The 16000-nt window shown below is 38.1% G+C and overlaps 1 protein-coding gene, 1 long non-coding RNA gene and 2 pseudogenes across 2 annotated transcripts; 3 read left to right on the plus strand and 1 right to left on the minus strand.

The window, feature by feature from the left end:
* The first annotated feature begins 254 nt into the window (after window positions 1-254).
* LOC125197827 lies at window positions 255-3512 on the plus strand (annotated as a pseudogene).
* Window positions 3513-4014: 502 nt separating this feature from the next.
* Window positions 4015-4546, plus strand: LOC125197826. The gene is made up of 2 exons (XR_007172250.1): window positions 4015-4157; window positions 4246-4546. It is a non-coding gene; the product is annotated as an uncharacterized LOC125197826 (long non-coding RNA).
* A 1119-nt stretch (window positions 4547-5665) lies between these two features.
* LOC125197828 lies at window positions 5666-10981 on the plus strand (annotated as a pseudogene).
* Window positions 10982-14338: 3357 nt separating this feature from the next.
* Window positions 14339-15994, minus strand: LOC125197829 (11-hydroxysugiol 20-monooxygenase-like). Its single transcript, XM_048096348.1, has 2 exons — window positions 15226-15994; window positions 14339-15136 (listed from the first exon to the last, which is right to left on the minus strand). Exons 1-2 carry the CDS (start codon window positions 15979-15981, stop codon window positions 14531-14533), a joined length of 1362 nt encoding a protein of 453 aa, XP_047952305.1. The 5' UTR covers window positions 15982-15994; the 3' UTR covers window positions 14339-14530.
* Window positions 15995-16000: the final 6 nt, after the last annotated feature.

Raw genomic sequence — 16000 nt, forward strand, 5'->3', positions numbered from 1 at the left:
GAACATAAATCAAAGCTCCAATTTACCGCATTAATTAGTTCTGAAACAGACCACCACAACATCTACAACAATAAAAACATCACATCTGGTGAACTATGCTTTGTATAAAGTTTACTTTGCTCAGGGTGTTAGCTATCGTGCAAGTTGACTTACTCTGCTAAATTGGCAGGGGTCAACCTCCTGATTATATTCTCAGGAAGGCAAAAACACTAGCAAGTTTTTAAGTTCATTGGGAGCATCAACCATGATGACAGAGACCAGAGTCAAAGAAGCAATTACAGCATGTATCAGGTCTTGACTCGAAGAAGAATATGCAGCTGTAAGTGCCTTTTAAACTTGTCAGTTACAGCTTGGTGATTTTTATTGTTAGGGTTTTGTGTATTTTCAAATAGGAAAATTTCCGATTTAAATCATAACTTTGGCTGACTTATGGTTAATCCAACTTTCAAAATCAGCCAATTAAATAATAACTTTTGTACATTTTCAGTTGTCCCATACAATAAAGAATTTCATAAATTTGTTGTGACTTTTGTACTTTTGTCATTGATCTTCACCGCTTACATAATAATAATCTAGAAATCGGACCACCATAGAACAATGCTAAATTTATCCGGAAGTTAACCAAATATATGATTTAACTGTATGAGACAATTGAGAAATGTACAAAAGTTATGATTTAATAGACTGATTTTGAAAGTTATGGGTTTGATCAGAAGTCAATCAAACGTTGTGATTTAAATTAAATGGCAATTTTCCCTTTCAAATATGTACTTGGCCCCTATGCCATATTTATCTGTATTTGTGTGCACAATAATATCTATGCATATACAAGTAATCAAGTATAATACATTTATTTATGGGGTGCAGCTCTCTTATATTAATTTTGAAGTCTGCTTCTTAGCTTCCTATTACATCAATTTTCAACTGTACTACACAGTCTTCACCTTAATTTTTAAGGAAAATTGCCGGAAAAACCATGAAGTTTGGTCAATTTCGAGTCTGTCGTGCGACTTTAAAAATCGTCGGGAAAAATCATGAAATTTGGATTTGTTCTCAATTATCCCACAGCGAAAAGTATGGCCGCCTATGTGTAATACCTTGATGACGTGTTTCAACCAAATAACTCGTTTTGTTTATGAATAGGCGACATTATTTAACTCACTGGCAGTCACGCCTATGTATGATTTCACGGCTTCCATATCAGATACAACTTCTGACCAAACTTATGGGTTTTCCAACAATTTTCCGTTTTCTAGTTATATGTTTATTCCTTTCCTGTATTTAGGATTTGGATGGTTATTTGGGATTTTGTATTATCTCACTTTTTACATTTTTTCATGTTGATCCATAAGTTGGTAAAGGCACATTGCTCATCCAAACCATCGCAACGAGTTCTATGTTGCTCATCTGATACGCTTCCATGAAAATAATGTGGCTTATGAATTATGATATACTTGTAGAATACTTATGGTGGGTCCTGGTGTAATATTGTACTGTACTAACTAAGTCGGCATGCTCTCCTAGTTCTTAGCCCTGGAATTTTCATTTATGCTATCACTTATTCTTCATGCTAGTTATTTTAGCGCTTTTTTTTTTCAGAGGGAATCGAAGAAGCCTTCTATGGGAAAAGGGATACTTCAACCATATGAACCTTGAAGCAATTGTCACAAAGTACCCTTACAGGAAGAATTTGTCAGAGGAAGAATTTCGTAAGGTTATCATTTTTTCCCAAGAAGCTACCTAGGGACATAACTTTCTATTTTCTTGTTCATTATTTTTGTGATACATTATTGACTGTCTATTTTAACAGAAAGTCAAATACGATTAGCTCTTATTGATTTCCTAAAAGGGCTCGTCGAATTTGATCCGGATAAAAGGTGGTCACCTTTGCAGGTATTGAAGAACTTTAGCATCTCATAAGTATGGTCATTCAATTGATTCTCTTTGTCTGATAGCATTCAATTATTAATGTGTTTTAGGCTTCAAAGCACCCTTTTATTACCGGGAACCTTTCACATGCCCTTATAAACCTGCTCCAGAGACACCGTACATGGTGAGTAAGTATGTATGAATTGCCTTCTATATAAATGCATTGGCATGCTTCTGTTCTTTCTTTTACCTTTTGGAAGATATAAAAAAGAATTCAACCATTTTTGTTTGTGCGACGTATGAGTTAAGCCTTTACCCATGGATGAATTGGTGAAGATCTTGATACAGACACTTGATTCATTGATTGATTTGTATATAGATTTAGTTGTGTACATGACGCTTCCTATTTCTTGGGTGGTTTCATCAATTATATTTTTTTTGCTTCCTTTTCCAGCCCGTTTCTCAAAATGTTAAGGTGGACCACCATCCTGCTGGGGGTCATTGGATTGCCACTGGTCTGTCTGTTAATAATGTGAGGAATTTTCATTCAATATATTATGCAGTTCCTTTTGTTTATCTGGATGAAAAAATTTGACTTTGCAGGCCTTCTTATGTAGCAATCAGGAAGAAACAGAGCTATGATACCCAGCAGCCCGCATTACCAATTTGTGCCACATGTGCATCCAGGTAGTTACGGTAGCTTGGGAAGCCATGGGAGTTACAATGATGGCCTGGGGCTTGGAAGCAGTTATGGAAGTTTTGGTGACAACAGCAATTTCCATGCATTTTATTCTCCAGCAGGTCCTTCTGGAATGAATCTCTATGCAAAAAGTGGTAACTCATTTCTTGGGAATAGTCCTGATACTAGGCGCATGATGCAACTACCACACAGCGGTGGAATTGGTTTTAGCCCTGGAAATTTTGCACCTATGTCCCTTGGTTCTAGCCCTTCACAATTTACTCCTCCTAGCTCCTATAATCAGATTTCAGCAGGTTCGCCCAGACATTACGGTCCTCCTTCTCCTGTAAGGGAGTTGTCATGGATCTCCTTTAGGAAAGATGGCATCAGGAAACCATCACCACAGAAGAAAGAATTGGTCCTATCATGGAAATTTACATTCCCAAGACACTGCACCGTCTTCTAACTGTCAAGGAAATGTCACCGATATGAACTTCTGCCAGCCTGAGGGGAACTCTCATGTATTTGTAGGCTCTCCATCTCACCGACAGCCCAACTTAAATGCATCAACATGGAGACCACCCCAAGGAGGGAGGAATGTAGCATCAAATCACTCCTCTTCATGCATGCAAACAGTCCAAGGAGGTGCAGTTGAAAAGCATGAGGCTAGTAACTCACTGCCTGATCCTGGAGACTGGGATCCCAATTATAAGTAAGCATGTAAATCTAGTAATGCATTTTGACATAAAAAACATCACTCTATTCATATAGATGTTCTGATTATTGATGTGCTTATATCTTGTGAAATCTTGTAATCTGTACATGGTTTTATATTGCACTATTTTTAATTTTTTTCAGTGAAGAACTTCTTTTGGAAGAGGATAGTTCTGATGTGCACAGCATGAGAAATCAATTTATCAAGGGATGGACTTGCGACCACCTTCAATGTCCATTGGACCATTGAGTGGAGCTGGAAATTCAAGTCAGGTCTCCAGTGCTGCTCTTTCAGTGCAAAGGCAAGCTTTTTTATATGCAGAATATATAAACGACAGTCTTTAAATATATTTTTCTTTCATTAATCCATTTTACCATAGCTTTCAGCACAGTAGACATTACTGCTAGTAGTATCAGATGTACACCTCTTTCATGACTTGTTAAAAAATAAATTGCAAATTATACTGCTAGTAGTATCAGATGTACACCTCTTTATATATGCAGACTATATCTGATATTCATATTTAGCATAGTTGTATCCCTTTGTGTGGCCTATGTGGACAAATAATTGAACTTTGCCTCTACAATTGAAACTTCGATGTCCTTGTTTTGATATCATTGGACAGTAAAGAGAGGATTGAGTCTTTCAAGCTTTCTTGAACTACTCCATTGTTAATGAGAAGCTCAGTCTAGTCTTTTCTTTATGTTGTTGGATCACTTAGGCACGAAGGGCCTATTCAGTCTTTTCGTGGCGAAGGAGGGAGCAATCCTCCAATCCGCGGTTATGTCCACACAACATATTCAACGCCTCATTTGGCGCTGAATTCTCCCAGCCGCTTGGGGCAGCAGCCAGTTCAGCGGCTCAACATAGGGGGATCAGCTCAATTTCACGACGGTATGATCTCCTGTCTACGTTTTGTAGCGTATAGAGCGTGTTATCTCGCCGCCCCTTTCCAATATGTTCTAACAAAACTTACTTACAGGAGGACAGAGAGGGAGCTACTCGGTCTCCAATACACCTCATGGGAGAAAAGATTACAGAAGGAATGCATAATGTAAAATGTTATGATGAGATGAGGAGGAGAAATCATTATTTATATGTTAGCATTCCATTTCCTGCAACTTGTAATTTTTTCCTTTTTTAGTACATATTTTTCCTTGAGAGTTTATTGAGAAAAGAATGACTATCGACGTGGCTCTCTTGTTTGAAATGGGTAAAAGAAAGAAATTGATATGGGGATCGATATAAGCATGATTGAAATGCTTATTTATCGTTTTGTTGAATATAATTGAAAATTAGTAATATCACTCGAATCCATGGGAATAGATACGAATTTGTGTTTGCACACACACCACTTGATTCACCTCTAAAAATCTAAACCAGCCAATAGCTGTTGGCCTCTCCCTTTTCCGTATATTATCCCCGCATTTTCCATAAATGCTAGTAATAATCAATATTAATCCTCCATTTTCGTTGCTTCTTCTCTAAGCATTATTTATTCACATTTATCATTATCATGCATGCAAGCTAAATTAGGTAATCACACAGCTGTTACCCTAGTTGTAAACTAAACCATACATACATCTCTTTAAAAGTTCATATTTATGTGGGCAGAAAAGTAATATTTTTAAATTCATATGTAGAAACTTTCAAATTTCCCCTTACTCTTATACTATCATTATACATCGATCTTAAATTTAAAAAGTGTCTCAATTATCTTTAGATTAATAAGTCCCAAAAAGTTGAGATATAATTTTTAAACCAGTTAAAAATTTTTTAAAAGGGGAGAGAGAAATAAAGTAGGAAATAAAAAAAAAAAAAAGTAAAATAAAAAGATGATGTTTAAGTTTATTTTTTTTTTGTTGAAAAAAGACCAATTTATTACTAAAAGAAGAATATATATCTTGAATGGAAAGAATTTTTATAATGAGAAAAAGAAAAAAGTAAGAGATAAAGAGAATGAAAAAAGAAAAATTCTTTGAAAATAGAAATATGAATTTTTTAATATGGAAAGAATATTAATAAGTAAGAGATGGAGTAATAATTTTGAAATTTGTAGGTTGTAGGAGAGTCTGTATTGTGTTTTGGAATATTTGGGGGCCGGCGAAATGAGGTCCCGATAAATTAAGACTTAATCGCCGATTAATTTTTAAAATTCCCCACCTGTGCATTATTCTCCTCCACATGATTCCGTTTTTTGAGTGAATTCCAGATTCATTTGCCTAGTGGAGGCGTCCGCCTTTACTGCGGCTGTTGTCCGCCTCTATCTTTGGTCTCCCCCCACCACCCATTCACTCTACCAATTCTCCAATCGCCGCCGCCTCCGTCTCTGCTGCACCACTCCCCCCGCTCCCGCTCCCATCAAGAAGAGAAGAATCACCCGCCGCCGCTTGTTCAAAAAGATGAGCTCAAAGAGCCCCAAGAACGGAGACCCTCTGGGGCGTCGGGATTTGGGGAAGGCGGGGGTGAAATGGATGTCCCAAGGCATGAAAGCTATGGCCTTGGACATCGCCACGGCGGAGATGGAGGAGGAGAGTGAGTTTGCTGAGCTGTTGCAGCGTATGGGCCCTGGCCTCACCTTTGTTATTCAGGCTCAGCCTTATCTCAACGCCGTCCCCATGCCTATTGGTATGGAGGTCGCCTGCCTCAAGGCCTGCACTCATTATCCCACCCTCTTCGACCACTTCCAGGGGGAGCTCAGAGACGTCCTTCAGCACCTCCAGAACAAGTCCCTCGTCTCTGATTGGCGCCAAACTAAGTCATGGATGCTGCTCAAGGACCTTGCCAATTCTGGTTTGCATCTTCTCTCCTCCCTTCTCTCTTCATTCTTGTTCTTATTTCATTTGATTTGATTTGATTGGTTTGTTTTCATTTTGCAGCTCAGCATAGGGCCATTGCGAGGAAGACTTCTATCCCCAAATCTGCCCACGGCGTTCTTGGCTTGCGGATCGACAAGATCAGAGACATTCAGGGCAGAATCGACGACTTCACCAACCACATGTCCAAGCTGCTTCGTATAGAGAGGGATGCTGAGTTGGAATTCACCGAGGAAGAGCTCAACGCTATTCCAACCCCGACGAGAACTCTGCGAAGCCAATTGAATTCTTGGTCAGCCACTCCCAGGCAGAGCAGGAACTCTGTGATACCATATGCAATCTCAATGCTGTCAGCACATATACTGGTTGGTTTCATTCGTTGCAATATATGATACTATATGTACTGGTGTGTGTGGCCTTGTGACTGAAACAACTCACAGTCATTAGTTTGCAGGGTTAGGAGGGATGCATTTGGTTTTGTTTAGAGTTGATGGGAACCACAGATTGCCACCCACTAACCTTTCCCCTGGAGACATGGTTTGTGTGAGGATATGTGACAGTAGAGGGGCTGGCGCCACATCATGCATTCAGGGCTTTGTTAATAATCTTGGGGATGATGGGTGTAGCATTACAGTTGCCCTTGAATCCCGTCATGGGGATCCTACATTTTCTAAACTATTTGGCAAGAATATTCGCATAGATCGCATCCAAGGATTGGCTGATACACTCACATATGAGGTACTTACTAACTACATACCATCTTTATATATGGAAACTGCACTTGTTAATCTATGACATGGATCAACATACACGGTATGGTATTATGTACCCTTTAGTTAGATATAGAATGATTAAAAAACATTTTTAGCCACCCTAATTGTACCAAAAATATGCCCCATAAAGATCATGTCATGAGGAACTTCTGTTGGTGATATGAGTCCCTTTTGTTTTGTTTCATAATCTTTTATTTGCAATTGACTCATAGTTTGGAACTTTCCATTGTCTTCTCTGTGCAGCGTAACTGTGAAGCTCTAATGATGCTTCATAAAAAAGGTTTACAGAAAAAGAATTGTTCAATAGCAGTGGTTTCTACAATTTTTGGAGATAAAGAGGATATTGCATGGCTCGAGGACAATGACGTGGTAGATTGGGATGAAGCAGAATTGAATGGGTTGTTAGATAGTGAATGTTATGATGAATCCCAGAAAAGAGCAATTGCATTAGGTTTAAACAAAGCGTCCTATACTTGTAATTCAAGGGCCTCCTGGAACTGGAAAGAGTGGGGTGCTCAAGCAACTAATTTCCCTTGTTGTTAGACAGGGAGAAAGGGTACTTGTCACGGCACCTACTAATGCTGCTGTCGACAATATGGTTGAGAAGCTATCTGATATTGGAGCTAACATTGTACGCTTTGGTAATCCTGCAAGAATATCACCTACTGTAGCTTCCAAATCATTGGTTGAAATTGTAAATAATAGACTTGTAGATTACAAATCAGAATTTGAGAGGAAGAAATCTAATTTAAGGAAGGACCTTAGTCATTGCTTAAAAGATGATTCCTTGGCTGCTGGTATACGTCAGCTTCTCAAACAGTTAGGAAAGGCAATGAAGAAGAAGGAGAGGAAACAGTACGAGAAATTCTTTCAAGCGCTCAAGTTGTGCTTTCCACAAATATTGGAGCAGCTGACCCCATGATTAGATGCCTTGACTCATTTGACTTGGTAGTCATAGATGAAGCGGCTCAAGCCATCGAACCTTCTTGTTGGATTCCAATACTTCTTGGAAAGCGTTGTATACTTGCTGGTGACCAGTGCCAACTTGCGCCAGTGATCTTATCCAGAAAAGCCTTGGAAGGTGGTCTAGGAACATCGTTATTGGAAAGAGCATCAACATTGCACGAAGGGGTTCTTGCACGAAATTGACAATACAGTATAGGATGAACGACGCAATAGCTGGCTGGGCTTCAAAAGAGATGTATAATGGACAGCTCAAGTCCTCTGCCACTGTTACTTCTCATCTTCTTTCTGATTCTCCATATGTCAAGGTAATATATGCTCTATGACAAATATTTAATATTTTTATTTGTTACAGAAGTTACATTGGTACATTTATCTTAAGCATGTGGGAGACTGACACTGACCTATACTTATGCAGCAAACATGGATAACACAATGCCCCTTGTTACTGCTTGACACGAGAATGCCATATGGAAGTCTTTCTGTTGGCTGTGAAGAACAACTAGACCCTGCTGGAACAGGTTCCTTTTACAATGATGGTGAAGCGGATATTGTCGTACAACATGTGTTTTCCTTAATTTATGCTGGTAATGACCTACAAGTTACAAGTGTCTTCTCATTTAGTTAAACACTTTTGGTTCCATCTGACAACATACCACCCACACACTAAGAACTAACATTGGCATTCTTAAATCCCCCAACAAAATTACTTGGATAAAAACTTACAGACTGAATGCTAGATCACCTATATGCTTTTGAAGAAGTCGGGTGCTTTTGAGGTGGTATGAAGTGAAAGGTCAAATATTTCAAGTCAATTCTGAAGATACCATTAAAAGATGATGCATCATAGGATGAGTTTCTCTTGAGAATGATATTTACTTAGCAATGTGAGGGGTAAAAAAACTTATAGCATTTACGTAAGGCAATAGTCGGCATGATTAATCTTTATTTCCTTTCAATTAATTGTGTTACATGTCAAAGCCATGTAAATTGAACTACTTCATATTTAATTCTATCACACTTTCGAACCTTGAGATTTTTATTTTGGACTAGAACTTTCTCAATACTAGATTTTACATGTTGGTTTACAGAAGAAGTATTCTCCTCTTTAATAGTATAAGTTTTCAGTTGTAGTTACATTGTCTTCTAGTTCTGATATGATTGAACTCATCTGCTTGCAAATTGGTCGTTGTTGTAGACAGGATTTTATCATAGCGCATCCTAGATATATATTTGAAGGATGTTAATGCATAAGAATTAATATTGGAACTGTTTTAAATGCATAAATTTGAGAAATTACTTGTATGGTAATTATTGTACTCCCTTCGTCCCATAATAGATGTCACACTTTCCTTTTTAGTTGAAGTTCTGTTGCAGCTCAATTTGGAAAACCTTTGTCCCATAAAATATGTCACATTTCCATTTTTGGAAAAAGCGCTCTCTCACATTAATATAAATATAATATTTTCTCTCTCCACCTAACACACAAAACAACCTCTCCTAAAATCTCGTGCCATTTCCCAAGTATGCCATCTATTATGGGACGGAGGCAGTATATTTAACAACCGTTCCATCCGTCAAACTCAAAAGGCAATATCCGTCACTATTTAGCAGCTAACAAGGCGTTTCAAATACTAACTATTTGTAGGTGTTAGCCCAAAGAGCATTGTAGTACAGTCCCCTTATGTTGCTCAAGTACAACTACTAAGAGACAGGCTGGAAGATATGCCCATTACTGCAGGTGTTGAGGTTGCGACAGTTGATAGCTTTCAAGGCCGTGGCGGATGCTGTGATTATATCAATGGTAAATTTTATTGGACTGGTTTTATTTATTTAGTGGTGAAATGGTACATAGCCTATTTGATATTGTCTTTATCTGTTACAACAAACATACAACTAGAAAAAAATCTAGCACTGTGACATAAGATTAGTAGCCTATCCTTCACGTAGAATACATGAATCTATAATTATCACTTTTTTCTGCTACCGAACAATTAGAGTAGTTATGCCGGAGTTCTTTGTCGCATAATTGACAATTGGTCATGAGACATATGAGATATATACATATCTGTAGGGGATCTAATTTTGGTCCTTTGAATCTATCTTCCTATGGGAAAGGGGCCATTCAATTATAAATGACTTCACCTAAGGTGCTTGGTAGATGCTAACTAGTTGAGTTAGCTTAATTATGCTTCTCCTTCATAATGCGATCGTTAAGGTATCATATTGTTGGAAATAAGATGATTTCGTGGATTGTGTAGTTGGTAAAAAGCCAATTTCAAAGTAACACTGCATCTTTACTTTTCTGCTTTAAGAAATCTAGACTAGTGTAAGCATGATATCCTTCTTTGAGTTGGTTTTGTAATATTGAGTAATCTGCCATTACTCAATTCAAGATACCTTGTTTTTGTGTTGGTGGCGTGTCCCTGCGTGTGACTGGAGAAAACATATTAATAGACCGTAGAAGAATAGACTACGTCTTGCAAAATCTTTTTTGTTTAGTTAGACAGTCTTCCACTTTCCAGTTTAATAGCGACATGCATATATATGCTCGATTGATTACTGCAGCGCCCTGTTGAGATAGATACCGAACTTTAACCTTGGTTTATGTAACAAATGCAAACTTAAGAATTCAAATAGCAAAAAGTGATGGCATTTTGTCTCAGGTTCGCTCAAACAACCTCGGAGCTGTTGGGTTTCTCGGAGATAGCAGACGGATGAATGTGGCGATAACCAGAGCACGTAAACATGTGGCAATTGTTTGTGACAGCTCCACGATATGCCATAACACGTACTTGGCAAGGTTGCTGCGGCATATTAGATATTTTGGAAGGGTGAAGCATGTGGAGCCAGGTGACTCAGGAGGATCTGGCCTAAGCATGAATCCAATGCTGCCATCAGTTAGTTGAAAAAACGAATCCCCGTATAGTGCACGTCTGTATATAAAGGTATTCGAGCACGTCCTCAAAGCAATCCCCGAATATGCTTATTCATTGCTGCTGCATCACTGCGCTTGCGGTGTTTAGGTAGGAAGGACTCCATGTTGGGCAGCAGCCCCATATAAACTCATTTCCCTTTTAATATAGGTAAATGCAGCATCATGTTTGTAATTATTTATGTAGATGCACAACAATTTCTCAAGTCAATATACAGTAATTTCTTCCTATCCAGCTGCATTAAACTTGTATTGTCTTATCCTTCACACCTAGTTCTAGTTTTTTCAAAAAGATAAGGGGATTGATTGATTATCATTTTATATAGTCTAAGCTGCCTCATTTTGTAACAAAACCAAAATGGAACCTTAAGCTGCAACAGCATCCTGCTTTGGCCGTTTTTTAATTTCCTTTTCATATTTATTTTTTTTATTTTTCTTTCCTTTTTATTTTTGAAGTTTCATTTTATGTCAGAGAATATTAATAGTATTATTTTATACTCCCTCTATCCTAAAAAAGTTGACAAATATATAAATTGTAGTATTGATTTTAACGTGCCATTGGTAAAGTAAGAGAGAGACGAGGAAAAACAAGAGAGAGAGAGTAAAAAGGTAGTAGAATGAGTGTTTTGAGTATAATATATTATTTTGACTTTAACTTACAAGTTCTTATACATATACACCTGATATTATAAACTACACTCTAGTATTTTGACTTTAACCTATAAGTTATCTTTGATTTCAAATGATATTATGAAACTACCAAAAAAAAGAAAAGAAATAAATTAGGCTACTGTAAAGATTATAAATTAAAACTAACTTTCTAATTATATTGCTCATCAGGGCTGACAATTTCTGGCACGACACGATAACTCGACACGAATTTGACGAAAGTTTATTGGGTTCGTGTCCTTATCGGGTCAACCCGTTAGTGTTCATGTCGGGTTTGGATTCGGGTTACCCGTTAAGAAATAATATTATAATATTATTAATTTTTAGTATTTTAAAAACTATAGTATTTTTTATGCTGGATTTCAGTGGATTCCAATAGTGTCGGGTTCGTGCCATTTTCGGGTTTGAGGGTAGTAGGTTGGGTTCGTGGAAGGTTCGATGTTTGTCGTGACACAGCCTTGGTTCCAGTTCATAGTAATGAACCCTGATAATATGTAGGAAGATTTTGAGTATGAAGTCCAGCTTCCATATCTTTTATATCGAAATGCTTTCCAAGAAGTAAATGGAATCTGGTTTTACAAGGCACACAAATGTGAAGAGGTTGCAAATCTGTTTAGCAGGATACTTGATGCATATTCGAAGGTCTTGTGAGGAAAGTGAAATTGAAGAAGTAGAAGCAGTTCCAACTTCCAACACTAGCAGTAGCAGTAATGGATGGTCTCTTGGAGGTACCTCAAGGGAATGAGATGGGAAAGGAGATGGAGTTGATATTTCTTTAGTGTATGCGTGTTACAGCTTGTTTATAGTAAACATTGTAGTAGCTTTCGTGCTCATTTTTATTTGAAAAACTCTTTTTTATTGTCAAATGCTGTTAATTCTAAGCTAACAAAGTATAGCTGGAATGTTCACATGTAAAAATTCCTCGGATTTCGTTGTAAAAAGTCCATGACTTGTCTTACTAGTTTTCTATCATCAATAAACTGATTAATAAACAACACCAAGTCTTCATCATCTAATGTACACAACAGGGTTCATGCACGCCAACATTCCGAAGTTGGGATGCCAGTGAATAAATATATTTAATATTTCATCTTTAATTTCAGACAAGCATACAGATTCTCTCTCGTTTTCAAGAAATATCCCCAAATTTACTTCATCTAACAATACCCATTCACCATTTGTCATGCCTCTAATGAAATCTCCTTCCACAAACGAAAATTAAAAATTATCTCTAGTTTTTGAACTATATCTGATACTTCATCCGTTCCACAAGAATATGCATTATTTCCTTTTTAGTCTGTCCCACAAGAATATGCACTTTCTAATTTTAGAAACTCTTCTCTCACTAAAGAGGTGAACCCATTCTCCATTAGCAATACTTTAATTAATTTCTCTCTCTACCTCTCTCTTACTTTACCAATTTCGTATTAAAACTCGTGCCGACCCCAAAGTGCATTAAAACTCGTGCCGACCCCAAAGTGCATATTCTTTGGAGACGGATGGAGTACTACTCAGCAAAACTATCATATTTAGTATAGATGTATCCCTTGGTGTGGCCTATCTGGACAAATACCTTTCAAGAACATCAAGAAATAATAAGTTTGAACTATGGCCCTATAATTGAAACAACGAGGTCCATCATCCGAGTTTAGTTTTTTCTGTTGCTAGATCACAATTCAGCCTTTTTCTCTTAGCGAAGCAGGGAGCAATCCTCCAATCCATGGAAGAAAAGATTACGGAAGGAATGCATAATGTTAAAGTGTTATGATGAGATGAAGTGGAGGAGAAATCATTATTTGTACTAGTATTCCATTTCCTGCCCTTGTAATTTTTTCCTTTTTTATAATATTTTTTCCTAGAGAGTGTTAATTGAGTAAATCCGTCACACATATACACACCTGAGCCTGAGCTTCCCCCAAACAGGTAACCTAATTAACTGTATTTCTTTCTACATTGGTTTTCATTTTTTTATTTGCGAATTCATCGATCTTATCGAAATAGCAATAGCATGCATATATATTTGTTTCTTAGCTGAAAACAAAAAAATAATTGATTAGTTTGTAGCGAGTAAATTATGGTGTGGTGATGATCATGGCCACTGCCGTCGTCGGACTGCACAAATGGCGTGCGTGAACCCTACCTCAACAATTAACTCACTTCTTTCTTTAAATTCATTATTAGGAATTTCTTATTGAGGCTCTCCTTAAAAACCGTTGCTCTCCTTAAAAACCGTTGCTCTTAAAGCCTACTTTTAAATCTATAATTTAAAAAAGAAACAAAGGTCTCCACTATCTTGGTTGACTTTAAAATATTGTAAAGAATATACAATCTTTTAATATGAAAGATAGTTGAGAAATAAACAAGTGAAAGGTATATCATTCGACTTATAAGTATGAACATAAGAAAAAATGGCCTCTCTCTACAAAATTTTAATATTACTCCCATTAGAAATCCCGGTTAAATTCGGCACAGGTTTTAAGAAATATCGATAAAAATGAGTGAGAAAAGATAATGAAATGTGGGGTTCATTTTTATAATAGAAATGTGAGTGAAATGTGTTAGTGGAAAGTAGGGTCTATCTAAAAGTGAACCTGGATTCCTAATGGCAACAAACTAAAATGGTAAAGCAGGCTTCTAATGGCAGACGGAGTGAGTATAAAAGAGTATTCAATTGTGAGCTTTTTTACATAATACTCCCGCATAAAGGGATAAGTTCACGAATGTATGCACTCTTTTATTTTCAGACCTTTTGGCGACGATGTAAGTTCCAATCTAACATGGGTATATTAATTACCAAACTTATATTAACTATAACCCCAAGCGCGATTGGTCAAATTCATCAAATTTATATTTAAAAGCGCATCTACCAACTAGGCCCACATCCAAAAGCCCATTCCACCTTGAACATAAAGGAAAGAATTCACGCTAGAAGAGAAGTCGTATATATTAAACATCACTTAACATGCACATTTGAACAAATTTATTCACTATCTACTATCTAGTAATAAGAGACACGAAATGTCTCATCTGATCATGACTATCCAAAAATTGGATGTCTTCCATATTTATTTCAATATCAATCATGCAAGCCCACCATATGTGATATAATCATTAAACCTTGATGGGAATTGCTCTAAGAAGGGTTTTCTTCTGCAGTGCTAGTCCAAACACATCTTCTCTTTGGAGTTTTTTGGATTCTGCCCCTTTTTCAAGCTTCCAATCGAAGTTGTGACACATCGTTGCCACCATGCAGTGCAACATGCGGCTAGCTAGTGGCAAGCCCGGGCAAATTCTCCGTCCTGAACCAAATGGAATTAGCTCCAAATGCTGCCCTCCAAAATTTATGTCGTTATTTAAAAATCGTTCAGGCTCAAAGTTCTCCGGATCGTTCCAGATGCTTGGATCTCTCATGATTGCCCAAACATTGACAAATATTTTAGCATTTTTGGGGATTATATAGTCATTGACTCGCGCTTCTTCTTCCGCGACATGAGGAGCTAAGAGAGGCGCGGGAGGGTGATGGCGGAACACTTCATTGATGGTAGCTTGCAAGTATGGGAGTCTTGAGATGTCTGATTCTTCCACGATGATTTTCTCTCCAACAACGCTCTTCAGCTCTGCTTTCAGCTTTCCCATTTTTTGGGGGTGGAGTAGTAGTTCCACCATTGCCCACTCTGTCGTGGCCGCACTTGATTCTGATCCTGCAATAATTAAATCCTGACATATACAGTACTCGTGTTTTAGAATAACGATTTGTAAGCATGGAAAAGTTAAAGAAAAGAGTAAACATAGTATATTATTCTCACCACAAACAAATGCTTGATCTCTTTAATGCTCAAATCATACTCATTCCCTTGGGAGAGATCTAGGAGGGTTTCAAGGAAATCACTCTTCTTGTGGTAAGACGACGTCGTTCTTTCCTGCAATCGCTGATCGATGAGGCTCTGGACTAACTCAAGCAAGCTCCCGAGGTGATGAGTGAGCTTCCGTCTCATCCCCTGTGGATCCAAAGGAACAAAGATGGGGAAGAAATCTGCAACATTGGGAACTCCCATATACCTTGTGATGGCCTTAATATGCTCTTTGAATTCCTTATTTATAACACCGTATTGGATGATTTCAATGGAGAAAAGGGTAGCAAACATGAGGTTGGACATGGTGGTGAAGGTGGCTTCTCCGACGTTCATAGGGCGGCCCTCGCCGCTGCACGTGTTGATATAGTCGTTGAGCTTCTGCAGCATCTCTCGCCGGATATCTTGAGTGGCGCGAAGAGCTTGACTGGAGAAGAGATTCTCTCTGGCTATTCGCCGAATCTTTTTCCATATGTCTGAGGCGGCGGGGAGCATGGCCACCGACACGTCGCCGTGGCCGTGCACGCACACTGCGTTGGGAGTGAAGGGCGTCGAGAAGACGTGGCCGTGTTTTTGAAGGACTTCTTTAGCTGCCTCGGGCGATGAGGCAACGACGACGGATTGGCTGCCGAGCTTGAGAAACATCAAGGGGCCGTATGTTTTGGAGAGGTTAGCGAGGGATTTGTGAGGGTTTGGGCCGAGTTGTAGCATGTTTACTATGATCGGAAGA

Source organism: Salvia hispanica, unplaced genomic scaffold, assembly GCF_023119035.1.
Source record: "Salvia hispanica cultivar TCC Black 2014 unplaced genomic scaffold, UniMelb_Shisp_WGS_1.0 HiC_scaffold_1018, whole genome shotgun sequence".
NCBI lineage: Eukaryota > Viridiplantae > Streptophyta > Magnoliopsida > Lamiales > Lamiaceae > Salvia > Salvia hispanica.

Coding starts and splice junctions, on each gene's coding strand:
- LOC125197829 (XM_048096348.1), bottom strand. CDS start 15,981: ATGCTACAACTCGGCCCAAACCCTCACAAATCCCTCGCTAACCTCTCC. Junction 15,137..15,225: donor AGATCAAGCATTTGTTTGTG/GTGAGAATAATA, acceptor TGTATATGTCAG/GATTTAATTATTGCAGGATC.